Source organism: Chiloscyllium plagiosum, chromosome 4 (assembly GCF_004010195.1).
Source record: "Chiloscyllium plagiosum isolate BGI_BamShark_2017 chromosome 4, ASM401019v2, whole genome shotgun sequence".
Taxonomy (NCBI): domain Eukaryota; kingdom Metazoa; phylum Chordata; class Chondrichthyes; order Orectolobiformes; family Hemiscylliidae; genus Chiloscyllium; species Chiloscyllium plagiosum.
This window is the reverse complement of record NC_057713.1, coordinates 8,589,346-8,603,608: the sequence shown is the minus strand read 5'-3', so window position 1 is coordinate 8,603,608 and position 14,263 is coordinate 8,589,346. Positions and strand designations below refer to the sequence as shown.

Below are 14,263 nucleotides of genomic sequence, written 5' to 3'. Positions count from 1 at the left end.
CAGCCACAGTTACACTGTTTTGTCAAGTCAAACAAACTAGAATATCTACAAAGCCATTTTTGGATCAGTTCCTGGGATGCCTCAGCCTGTGACCTCAGTTGTCAGATAAAGCATATCTGTGTCACGCTTCCCAAAAACTGTACTAGCACTCTTTCCATTCTCTTCCTGCCTACTAACTACTCTGACATCCACAAGTCTCCATGCAAATTAATTTAAAAGGGAGCAACTCTATATTTCTATTCAATAAACAGCAGAAGAGAAGGAACAAAAAAGAAAGACATAGAGAAATACAGAAAATGCAATTAGAAAATATGTGAGGCAGCAAAAGAATGACAACTAATCTAAAAAGTGACAAAAATAATCTAAGTACAATATTAACAATAAAAACATGGGAATCAGGCAGAAAGTCAGAGTGAGGGTAAGAAACATATGTATATTTACTTTGTCTCCATGATCAATGTTATGAAAGAGCAACTAACATATTGTAACTGACAAAACAATTGAGGGACTCTGCTGATGTCATTAACCACAAAGCAGAGTGTGAATGGTTCATGAAACTTATCAGACCCTGAAATGATGTTATAGGCCGTGACTCACTGCAGCCGAACTTTTATTTATGTAATATGAAAACAGACACTTACTGGCAATAGCACACTCAGAGCAAAGGTAGCTTGGATCATTATTGGAATGGACTTTCTAGATGTGATTAATGTGCTATTTCTGATTCGGATACCCATCTACAAAAAATGTTATTTATTTTATTAAGACATTCCTGCACCTTGAGGTTTGCCATCAGTTAGCATGATTAAGCCAGCACTTGGACAGTGTGTAAAGTTGACAGTAAACGTCTTCAAGCGAAGCAAGCCATTTGAGAGGAAAATATCATGAACAGAGCTGTGTTTTCTACTATATAAAATTGTAAACTGCTTATTTGTTCTACCAATAGATCACTACTAAAACATAGCTCGCTTACAATCATCCTCGTGCACATTCTTCTGAATAAAACTTGTGCCAAAAGGTAAAACATCTGCTTCTCCTCAGTCCTAAGTGGATAGCTCAGATATGAACAGCAAATTCAGTTTTGGCAATCATATCACTTACCTGCAAGTTCTCAAACTCTCAGTGCTGGACTTGAAACTGGTCACATTAACCATGTGCATCTTGACCTAACTGAAACATATTGATGCAAGGATTCTACGATAGTGAGGCATCTTGCATTGTGGCTCAACATCTAGGCTGTTTTGCTCACTCTTCAGATTGAAAATATTTTACTCACAAATTGTTGGAAGTTGGCAATCGGGAGGCGAGGGGAACAATTCAACTGACGTTTTAGTGAACAATGGGACCAACAGTCTATCTCATTAACTACTGATACTTAAGGAAACTAAAAGAAACAGAAAAAAATGCAGAAACAAATGTGATCAATATAGAATCATACAGCACAGAAACAGACCATTCAGTCCAACCAGTCCATGCTGAAAGTAATCCCAAACTAAACTATTCCCACCTCCCTGCTCCTCACCATATCCTTCCAAACCTTTCCCATTCATATACTTACCAAATGTCTTTTAAACATTGTAATTGTACCCACATCCACCACTCAAGAAGTTCACTCCACATGTGAACCATCCTCTGTGTAAAACAATTTGCCCCTCACGTCTTTTTAAAATTTCCCTCCTCTCACCTTAAAAAGTGCCCCCTAGTCTCAAAATCCACCATCCTAGGGAAAAGACAACTACCATTAACACTCTCTATACCGCTCATAATTTAATAACCTTCTATCAAGTCGCCTCTCAACCTCCTACATTCCTACTTAGAGCAGAAAGAGAAAGAAAAGTTGAAATAAATCACAGGAAAAAGACAGAAAAAGAAAAATAAGAAAATATAAAAAATACAAAAATAATTGTGTTAAAATATCTAGGAACAATTTTCTACTTGAAAGAACGACACTCCAGTTTCACTTGTTCCCTTGCTGAGCAGACAAGTTGCATGCCATTGTAAGAATGCAACTTCTCTCACTAAATGGGGCCTTATATTGTTAAGTACTAGCCCTAACTTTCATTCACTTAGGACCAAGACTCATTCAGCCCCTTGAGCATAGTCCACTTTTCATTCAAATCATGGCTGATCTCAACTCCCTTTAACAGCCTTAGGTCAGTATTGCAAATCGCCTTTTATTAATTTTTTTTACTGCCTGCCCTTTCTTTCATTGCCATTTGCAACCTCCACTCACGTAAAGCACCCAAACTGAAATCAGTCAATAAAACCTTTATTGACTGTACAATATATGTCTCTGCCTTCCTTGTATCAATTATGAATAATTTTCAACAAAATGTCAAATATTTATTTGGTGATTTACACAGAAATAGACACAGAATTGTTACATTGCAGATGGAGCCCCATCCTATTGTGTCTGCACCAGTACTCCAAATGAACTTCATAACTCAGTGTTATTCTCCTACCTTTTCCATTTAACCCTGAATACTGCTTTGATTCAAGCAATTACCTCATACCCTCTTGGATGCCTCAATTGAAACAGCCTCCACCAAACTTCCAGTGCATTCCAGAACCCAACTACTCGCTATGTGAAAAAAATCTCTCACATAATGCTTCTTTCCTCGCAAATTACATTATATGTGTCCTTTGTTTCCAATCCTTTTACATGAGAAAACACCTTTTCCCTATGCAGTATGTTCAAGCCTACATGGTTTTTAAAACTTCTATCAAATCTCCTCTAAGCCATCTTCTCTCCAATCAAAACATGCCTGTCTTCTGCAATCTTTGTGAAAGTTTTCATCGATGGAACCATTCTCATAACATTCTCTCCAAATGATTCACATCTTTCCTATAGTGTGCTGCCCAGGACAGTATGCAATAATCTAACTGGTCTCTTCTACAAGTTCAGCGAACATCCTTGCTCCTGCATTCTACGTCCTTTTGAATAGAATCTACGATATTGTATGATTTAACTGTTCACTTCACCTGTCTGCCACCTTTAGTGGCTTATGCACATACACCTAGATCTCTTCATTTTCGCTTCACAGCATTTAAGTTAGCACTCTTCAGGGTAGCACCCTTCATTCAACCACCTCACCTCACTTCTTCTGTTTAAAAAGCTTACTCTTAATCTAAAATTAGACTTGTGATAGACTTAACAGTTAAAATCTCACTTGAACGTTAATTTTTAAAACTCATTAGACATCACTGGTTAGGCCAGCATTAATTGCCATTCCCTAGCTGACCTCGAGAAGGTGACCTTCTTGAAAGACTGCAGTCCATTGGGGTAGGTTGATTCACAGTACCATTAGGGATTTTCAGGATTTTGACCCAGCAATACTGAAGGAAGTGCAATATAATTCAAAATAAGGAAGGCGTGTAGCTTGAGAGAAATTGCAGGTGATGGCGTTCCCATGGATGTGAACCCCTTGTCCTTCGAGGTGATAGTGGTCTTGGGTTTGGAGGTTACTTGTGTGAACTTAAGTTTTATCAGTTGCCATAAGAACACATATCCCCAGTGTGCCTCAACCTCTAGATTACTAGTCGCAAAAGATTACCACTATTCCACTACCTCCCTAATCTATTTTGTTAATCTATAAAATTTTGATCTCATTGAATTTACTGCTTTGTTGTCTAAATGGTTTATGCTGTTGTTTGTACCTCATAAAAACTTCCCACTCACTTCGGGTAAGCTTATCAAGAATATCGTCCTATTCCTTTCTCTCATATTTATGCAGCTTCAGCTAGGATTCCTCAACTACTCCAAGTGATAGCAGGTTCCAATCTTTAACCAAGCTCTAGGTTAAGAAAATTCTCCTGAATTTCCCTTCAGATTCATTAGTGTTATTTTGATGAAAGGAAATCAAAAACAAAGGGTCATGTGGAAACAACATTTCAACATTGAGTCATAGAGATGTACAGCATGGAAACAAACCCTTTGGTCCAACCCATCCATGCCAACCAGATATCCCAACCCAATCTAGTCCCACTGCTAGCACCCGGCCCATATCCCTCCAAACCCTTCCTTTTCATATACCCATCCAAATGCCTTTTAAATGTTGCAATTGTACCAGTCTCCACCACTTCCTCTGGCAGCTCATTCCATACTCACATCACCCTCTGTGTGGAAAAAGTTGCCCCTTAGGTCTCTTTTGTATCTTTCCCCTCTCACCCTGAACCTATGCCCTCTAGTCTGGACTCCCCGACACCAGGGAAAAGACTTTGTCTATTTATCCTTTCCATGCCCCTCATAATTTTGCAAACCTCAGCCTCCAACGCTCCAGGGAGAACAACCCCAGCCTGTTCTGCCTCTCCCTATGGCTCAAATCCTCCAACCCTGGCAACATCCTTGTAAATCTTTTCTGAACCCTTTCAAGTTTCACAACATCATTGTGATAGGAAGGAGACCAAAACTGCATGGAATATTCCAACAGTGGCCTAACCAATGTCCGGTACAGCCGCAACATGACCTCCCAATTCCTGTACTCAATACTCTGACCAATAAAGGAAAGCATACCAAACACCATCTTCACTATCCTATTTACCTGCGACTCCATTTTCAAGGAGCTATGAACCTGCTCAAATCCTCAGTAGCAACCAGTAGTAAGTTAAGCCAATAACTTTAGTATGTGGAATTAATTAAAGGAATTGCAGAATAAAGAACATTTTTACTTTAAAGTAATAAAGAGTAAATTAATACAATTTGGTGTGATCCTTGAAACTTTGTCGACACTGTGCCAAGGGCTGAAAGAGGTTCAAGTCAAGAAACTGAGCAGACAAATCTAAACCCAAACAGCAGATAGAACCTACCTTCGTCCAGAATAGGCCGTGAAATAACAAAAGGAATCTCCTGCAGTGGTTCCATGTATTTGTGGCCCGCACTGATCACTTTTATCTGAGGTAAGCAGATGACCAAAGTCCCAGGCATATTCGCTTCAGTATGGTACCAATTCCTCACCGTCCCTGGGATGTCACCTGCCACGATGGTACTTGGAGATGGCAGGCTCTCATTTGGAAAGAATACACAACATGACTGAACCTCCAGCTGAAAGTGAAAAATATAGAAGTGCCATCATAAATCAAATAAGCACTGCTTTTAGTTGAATTTTATGAGTCACTATTGACTTCCACTCATATGTACTAAAAATGATATTGCATTGTTCTGCAGAACAAAAATGAGAAACGACATAACGTCTCTTTCAACAATAATGTTCGGTAAGAGCAATCAATCTCAAATCTCAAAATTACTAATCCTTTTACATATCAAATTCAAGATCAATGTGAATAAGTGGTTTGTACAGTCTCTGCAGAATAGTTTCCAAGTCAAGAAGAATACCTGTATCACCCATGTTTGGAATTCTCAACCCCAGATAGCTTTGGATGGTCAAGTGTTGGAATCTACCCAAAAATGAGAAGAACAGTTTTTTTGAATGCTAACGGAATTAAGGGATATGGTAAAAGGGTGGGAAATTGAAGTAGAAGATCAGTCCCAATTTTACTAAAGCATACAACACACTTGAGAAGCCACACAAACGACTGAATGGTTATCACAAGTTTGGAGCCTTGGGCTGGTTTCCAGTTGTCTAACAGGTGAGCAGAAAAGGGGGAAATGGCAAGGCACAACAGATAAAAAGTCAGCAGGAGTGAGAGAAAACACAATGAGTGAGAGGCAAGCAGGGTATAATGCATACCAAAAACATTTAATGGAAGCAAGGAGTTAGGAGATAGGCAAGAAACCAAGAAATGGAAAGTGTGAAGGAAAATTATTATAAAGGAGAACAGAAAAGATGAGGAGCACAATAAACAGAACAGAAGGATGACATTTGACCAACTGAAACTTCCCCAGAGCATTCCAGTTAGTCTTACTCCACTCTTTTGCATGTCTCCGCAAATTATTATGCTGCACTGACAACTCATTCCAATTTAATAATTCGGAAGCGTTGAAGACAACAGAGGCTCCAGTTGCTCTGTTCGTAAGATATCTAGTAACACTATTCAAAAGAAGTGCAAGAAGGTTCTGTGTCATGCCTGGGCTAATATTTATATCTCAAGTAACAACAGTAAAGCAGATTATCTGGTCACAGAGTTCTTGCTGTGTACAAATTGGCTGTCATTTACTTCACACTAAACGCTGACTACGAGATATCATGAGATTGTGAAAAAAAATCTGCAAATGCAACTTCTCTTCTTCTTTCAAAGTCAGAAATTAAAACTGCTTAAGGTGCATTCATTTATATGTTTATAAAGTCTGACTGTCTGAATGTGTGAAGAGACAAAGTAGTTTTGGGTGAGATGATGACCAATCAATCCATTCCTCTCATGCATTCTCTACCTTCCCTTTCCTTCCAAGTGAATTCTCAACAGCTACACCAACCTGCTCATTTATTTATTAGACCTACACAATAATTTTGAACAAAATTTCAATAAATATCAAGAATAGCTGGGCAGCAGAAGACTTAATCTGTGTATTGATGCCAGATGGTGCTGTTACTTCTTACAAGTGTAAAGTATAAATTACTTATGAGGTTTTTATGCTTTTCTCCCCATCAATTATTTATTCAATTATTTTTTAATGATCACTATTGAATACAAATCTATCAAAAACTAAAAGACTAATTGCTTTTAAGTAGTGTAGTTAAAATCTAATCTGATGGAAGTGATGGGTGGAGTGCCAACAGGTAGGATGCTTTCATCATGGACGACACTGATCTTCATGAGTGTTGTTGGAACTGCACTCATGCAAGACAGTAGAAATTATTCCACCCACACTCCTGACTCCAGTCTTGTAGATGGTGAGTTTGGGGTCTCAGCCAAGGAGTAATTTCCAGCTGGAACTGATATTCACAGGTGAGGTGGACTGACTGTGGTCCTGCCCATAGCATGTCCTTCCACCAAGACTACACTAGCTAAAAGTTGAAGAAAGTGAGCCTGTTGCTCTGATCTGGGTGGGCCAAACCTTTGTTAAAATGCATGCCTCAAGTCCCATTTACAAAGCAGGTGTATGATTAATGGCCTCCTCCAGAGCTCCCCAATATTGCAGATGCTAGTCTTCAACCAATTCAATTCACATGATACCAAGAAAAGGCTGGTGCCACTGAATACTGTAAAGGCTATGGGCCAAGAAAACATTCTGGCAAATACACTGAAGACTTATGCTCCAAAATTTGTTGTGCCCCTCGCCAAGCTGTTCCATGACAGCACAACACTGGCATCTACCCGACAAAGTGGGAAATTGCCTAGGTATGTCCTGTACAGAAAAAGCAGGGGAAATCCAACCTGGCCAATTACTGCCACATCAGTCTCCTCTCAATCATGAGTAAAGTGATGGAAGGTATCATCAACAGTGCTATCAGGCAGCACCTGCTCAGCGACATCCAGTTTGGGTTCTGTCAGGGCCACTCAGCTCCTGACATCATTACAGTCTTGGTTTAAACATGGACCAAAGGGCTGAATTCCAGAGGGGAGGTGAAAGTAACTGCCCTTGACATCAAGACCACATTTGTGCTATCAAGAACCCATGATAAAAGTGGAGACAATGTGAATCAGGCACAACCACTCCACTGGTTAGAGTCATACTTTGCATACAGGAAAATGGCTGTGATTATTGGAGGTCAGTTATCTCAGGACCAAGACACCCCATGGGAGTTCCTCAGAATAGTGCCTGAGATTGAAATATTTTTGGTTGCTTAATCGGTGATCTTTTCTCCATAAAGCTGAAACTGAGGATGCTTGTTGATTTGTGCATAATTTACAGCACCATTGAACTCCACAAACACCGAAGCAGTCCATATCTAAACTCAGCAAAACCTGGACAGTATCCAAATCTGAGGTGACAAGTGACAATTAACAATTGTGCCACACAAGCACCAGGCAATGACCTGGTGCATTACCTTCACTGAATCCTCCATGGGAGAATTTCAAAGTTGGGATAAAAGCAAACAAATATCAGCATTCTCCCTGAAGCCAATCCCTCCAGCTTCACAACCATGATAACGCCTCGTCTGTTCCACCAGTCTGGGCACTGTATCTGATTGCCAAATAATTGACTCCAAAGCAGATCTCCTTTCCACAAACTAAAGGATACCACACAGTGTCAAGGAGTACAGAAAAATATTTCAAAGGGCATTAGGCCCACTGGAAAGGGACCAAATTGTTGTGTGTGGTGTCGGCATCAGCCCCAACAAGCCTCAACACATTCAGTGACGGACCTTGATAATCCCCCCCTTACTCCTTTATCTTGGCATCTGTCCTGAAAGCGCAATTTCTGTCAATAACCGACCAAGCAAACCATGCACACCAACCACTGCCTTGCTCTGCTACTGTTCATACTTATCTAACTTTCCATTCCAACGTCTGACTCCAATCTGGTACCTGCTGCCATTTTAAAAGCAAGTTCAGCCACAGGCTTGGATTGAAAACCAAGCACAGGAAACAAGACTGTTCTTGGAAGGCAGAAATGTAATATAACTGGCAAAATTGCAACAGCTAATTGTTCTTTCTCATTTTAAGCAGAGAGTCCAGAGAGTATTTGTGGACACCAAACTGAGATGAAGGTGGATTTTGTTAGAAGTTAAGAATTTTTTGTCTACATTGTTGACTTTGCACTTGCATGAGACCTAGAGTTCTTTTACAAGATGGTAGGATTAAGTTTTACATTCATCATTTTATACGCCTGCAGATATAATACTATTTCACCCCCTCTTCAGGTTTCAGCCTAATCATGGAGACACCTACTGTGTATCATTGAAAGCTTAAATTTCCTCTTTTAAATATCTGAAGGGTTCACTCTAAGGTGCTCTGCAGGACAAGTAGCAGCTCCTGGGAGTTTATTGCAACTCTGAAGCCACATACATTGTGTTGCGTAAGATTATTTGGATGGTATGTCGAAAGCAGGTAGCTGATGGACAAGGTTCGGCTGTCTTCCATAAAAATTACTTTTATGTTTTCCATTAGTTGGTTCCTGTAAAATGGTAACATAACACAATTTCAAATGAGGACAAAAACAAGCTGATGGCTGACTGTAATAAATTGCAGCTGCAATGGCAACATGCAGAGCTGAAATACTCTTTCCATAAATACTGAGAGATGGAACAGGAACCAGCTCTGTCAAGGGAATGGTGTTTTAGAATCATTATGCCATGCCTTGCTCATTCTGGAAAAAATGTTATTAATCAACAAAAGAGATACTGGATGGATGATTAACTATAAATTGTTTATGCAGTAGATGCGTTGACAACTAAAGGATTACACAGATCTCAAACACAAACTGTTAACATGTGCTTACCATAGCATGAGCTGCATGACCTTTAGTACCACTTTTTCAAAAATAAAAGACACTGTTTGGGGACATTTGATGAAATACAGCACATCAGTATAGCAACTAGCTTTATTGTTGCAAATCTGCTGAAATTTAAACATCTGCGACATTACAAGAGAGTTTTAAATCCAAAACAAACAACCTTGGATCAATAAACGACTGATCAAAGGAATAATTAAGCTCTGCATATGCCTTAAATAGCATTATACAGAAACAATCAAAGTCTTTTAAATTAACAATCTATTTATTTTTTTAATTCAACTTCTATTTTTCAATAATGAATTCTTGTCAGTTTGTTTAAGCAACACTGTCCCAATAATAGCTTAAAAAAGGAACATTTACGATCTGCAAACCAGACTGGCGCATAATCAAAGCTTTCAGCATTATCACACACTAAGTCATTCAGCAAACGAAGATTCTGTGATTCAGAGTGCAGCTGAATACATTTAAGGGGGTTGCATTGTCAGGAATTTCCGGCTTGCTAGCCAGAAATTCCAGATATAAACAAACTGACCACTCAATAGTATCCAGGATGGCAATGCACTACTAGTTGCTTAAATCTTTTCAATACCTATTGCTGCCCAAACACTAAAACATACTTTTACAGTGGAGCAGAACTAAAGGAAATAAAACTTTTTGCAATTCAATTGCATTTGATTTTAAATATTGGCTGGTTAGATGATTACAAATGGTTGCAAGAAATACTCATTCAAAGTTTCTACATGAAGAATGCACAATTTAGATCCCTAAGAAATTGTACTCTTGGAAGAAACATGACAATTTCTTCAGTCATCTTGGATGGTGTTGCTCTGGCACCAGATGAGGTAATATAAAGTCAGAAACACAGTTGTTCACTATCAAAACTCGCATCTAGTTCGACCGTGTTTTTAACACTGGCGGAACCTGCTTCAGAGTCTCACTATTTAGATTACTGTCACAGTGAAAAGATTACTTCCCAAACAAAGATTTTGGATTTTTCCAGTTGGATCCTGAATCAAATCCCTTTCTCAAGGTTTGGGCACATAATCTAGGTCAATACTCCACTGTAGTGCTGAGGAAGCATGGCACTATCAGAGGAGTCATAGAGATATACAGTGTGGAAACAGAACCTACGGTCCAACCCGTCCATGCCAACCAGATATCCCAAACCAATCTAGTCCCACCTGCCAGCACCTGGTCCAAATCCCTCCAAACCCTTCCTATTCACATACCCATCCAAATGCCTCTTAAATGTTGGAATTGTACCAGCTTCCACCATTTCCTCTGGCAGTTCATTCCATACACGTACCACCCTGTGTGTGAAAAAGATGCCCCTTAGGTCCCTTTTATATATTTCCCTTCTCACCCGAAACCTATTATCTCTAGTTCTGGACTCCCCGAACCCAGGGAAAAGACTTTGTATTTTTATCCTATCCATGCCCCTCATAATTTTGTAAACCTCTATAAGATCATCGCTCAGCCTCCAACGCTCCAGGGAAAACAGCCCCAGCCTGTCATTAACACAGTGTTCAATGAGCCTCGAAAGCCTAATCAGGGAAATATCAAGAATCAAATGGTACTATCTGAAGAGAAGAGAAGTTCTCCAGTGTCCAGATCAACATAAGATACCTCAACCTGTTTTTGTCACATTGTTGGTTGTTTGCATTTCTGTGCTATATGTCGTCACATTTCCTACAACATTTCACAATTGTTTCATTGTTTGTCAAGGGTTTTGGGAGGTCCTGAACTAATGAAAGAGACTATAAAAATGTAAATTCTTCAATTTCTTTTGCATAATTCTAACCGTGTTGAAATGTCACACTCGCCTTAATAACCAAAAATCTTATATTATTAAGAAAAACTAAGGATAGCAAATTTCCTCCATTTAATTTCTCTTCCCCCATCATTTTCTCCTTTCAAAACTCCTTGTTATTTTAAAAGAAATCTTTCTGAACTTCCTGTAAATATGTGCAGGATGGATAACATCTTGAACAGGTCCTCAAATGCAGACTTAAATATGAGTATTTCCTTCAATCATTAATTTTTAATTCATACACACTTTAGACTTGGGCAAATCTTTGAAGTGGTGCATGTTGGGAGGACTAACAAGGCAAGGGAGTGCATAATGAATGGTAGAACGCTGGGTAGCACTGAAGATCAGCACGACCTTGGTGTACATGTCCTGAGGTCCTTGAGGATAACAGAATAGGGGATAGGGTGGTTAAGAAGGCATATTAAACCAAGGCACAGAATACAGGAGTTGAGAAGTTATGTTGGAGCTGCATAGAATATTGCCAACAGCTGAAGTACTGTGTGCAGTTCCAGTTACCACACAAACTGTACTGGAATGAGTGCACAGGAGACTCACCAGAATGTTACCATTGCCATTCACCATGACAGCTAAGAGGATAGTCTTCATAGGACAGGGTCAGGGGGAGGAGATCTGATTGAGGCCCACAAAATTATGAGAGGCATAGATAAGGTTGATGGAAATAAACGGTTTCCATTGTAGAAAATGTTAATTTCGCATCTGCATAGATTTTAGGTAAGGGACAGGGGATTTAGGAGGGACTTAAGGAGAAATTATGAGTATCTGAACCTCACTGCCTCAAAGGGTGGTAGAGGCAGGAAACATCACAACATATTAATAAGTATTCAGATGAACATTTGAAATCCCACAGCATGCAAGGCTATGAATCAAATGCTGTGAAACAGGATTAGATCAGTGCTTTATGACTGGCCCAGAGGTGGGACTGTAATACTCTATGGATTTTATGATAAGTGATGTAAGCTTTGCTGACAAGGCCAGCATTTAGTACCGATTCTTCAATGCCCTTGCAAAGCTGGTGGTGATCCAACTGCTTGAACCACTGCATTCTGTCTGGTGTACATACGATGCTATTAGAATGTTCCAGGATTTTAACTCAGTAACAGTGAAAGAACAATGATGCAGTTCCAAGTCAGGATGATGTGTGGCTTAGAGAAGGATTTGCAGGTGGTGATGTTCCCATGTATCTATTGCCCTTGTCCTTCCAAACGATAGTGGCCATCAGTTCAGAAGGTTCTAAGGAGCTAAGGTGTATCTCTGACTTCATGAAGGAAGTTCATTGAAGAAGCAACTGAAGATGGCTATATATGAGCTGTACACAAGTCACATTCTTGAAATCATTCTCACCACTGAATAATACATTTAGAGTCCACATTCTTAAGCCTGGAAATTAAATACAGAAATTAAATATGAGGAGACTGGTTCAGCAAAAATAAAATCTCACGGCTTCATACCAGGAAAGACTGTCCACGATCAAGGGATGGAACAAATCAGGCCAGTTCAGAAACTGGCTCAGTTCTAAGTGTGCTGGAATTTGGATACTCGGTCTCACTGTTTCTTCGAATACATTGAGATAATGGTATAAACATATGCCCAAGTTGTTGCTTTAAATCACCCAATTAACTTTCTTACACTTATACAAACAAGGTGCAACAGTAGGGTATTTGGCCCTGCTCTACCATTCAATAAGATCATGGTTGATCTGTTTGTATTCCCATCTGCCACCAATAATTTTCAAGTCCCTAGCCTAACAAGAACGTACCTATCTCTGCCTTAAGTATATTCAATTATACCGCCTTTGGAGGTAGAGAAGAAGGGTAAAGGTAGAGTAGGAGCAAAACCAGAAATTGCTGGTGAAACTCAGCAGGTCTTGCAGCATCTGTGGGAAGAAAATGGAGTTAACAGTGACTCTTCATCAAAAGGTACAATCGGATTAGAATCACCCCAAAGCTTTTTGGTCCGTTACTAATATCCCTGTAGTGTCATAGAGTCATAGAGATGTACAGCATGGAAACAGACCCTTCGGTCCAACATGTTCATGCCGACCAGATATTCCAACCCAATCTCGTCCCACCTGCCAGCACCCGGCCCATTTCCCTCCAAACCCTTCCTATTCATATACCCACCCAAATGCCTCTTAAATGTCGTAATTGTACCAACCTCCACCACTTCCTCTGGCAGCTCATTCCATACACGCACCAGCCTCTGTGTGAAAAAGTTGTCCCTTCGGTCTCTTTTATATCTTTCCCCTCTCACCCGAAACCTATGCCCTCTAATTCTGGACTCACCTACCCCAGAGAAAAGACTTTGTCTATTTATCCTATCCATGCCCCTCATGATTTTATAAACTTCTATAAGGTCACCCCTCAGCCTCCAACGCTCCAGGAAAAACAGCTCCAGCCTGTTCAGCCTCTCCCTGTAGCTCAGATCCTCCAACCCTGGCAACATCCTTGTAAATCTTTTCTGAATTCTTTCAAGTTTTACAACATCTTTCCGATAGAAAGGAGACCAGAATTGCACGCAATATTCCAACAGTGGCCTAATCAATGTCCTGTACACCCGCAACATGACCTCCCAATTTCTGTGTCCATTTGTCTCTGCCTGTGCCTCTAACAAATACCTAGGAATGTTGATTGACATTAAACCTGTTATTGTTGATATTTTCTTTTGTTTTAAAAAAGTTTGTTCACAGGATGTGGCATTGCTGGATAGACTAGCATTTATTGCCCATCTGTAATTTCCTGGAGATGGTGGTGATGAGATGCCTTCTTGAAATGCTGCATTCCTTCCAGTGTCCTTGGTCAGAGATGAAATGACGATACAATTCCAAGTGTGGACGATGTATTGCTTAGTGGTGTACATGTATCAAGCTAAAAGAACGTACCCAGAAAGTAGATGTCACTTTCATACGGTGCAATCATGCAGTGATGTCCAAAATAATGGCAATGGTATTGACATAAATAAAACCATAGCAAACTTTATTTCACTTCACAGCACATTTAGGCAAAAAGGATAATGGAACCTAGGCAGGTAGATAAAGAAATGAATTAGCCATGAGTGAGTAGGAATTCTTGCTCAATCAGCATTATTTTCTTCATGCCACCAGTAGAAAAGGATTAAAATCAAAATTAAAAGGTCTAAAA

General features: G+C 39.7%; 1 protein-coding gene across 7 annotated transcripts in view; it reads right to left on the bottom strand.

Moving 5' to 3' along the window:
* LOC122548836 (vacuolar protein sorting-associated protein 13B-like) overlaps positions 1–14,263 on the bottom strand; it is a 968,370-nt gene that overhangs the window by 403,029 nt on the left and 551,078 nt on the right. For all 7 annotated transcript variants that reach the window (XM_043687672.1, XM_043687667.1, XM_043687669.1 and 4 more), the window contains one exon: positions 4,807–5,041. In XM_043687672.1, the coding sequence (XP_043543607.1) occupies positions 4,807–5,041 (235 nt within the window). The remainder of the gene's footprint in view (positions 1–4,806; positions 5,042–14,263) is intronic.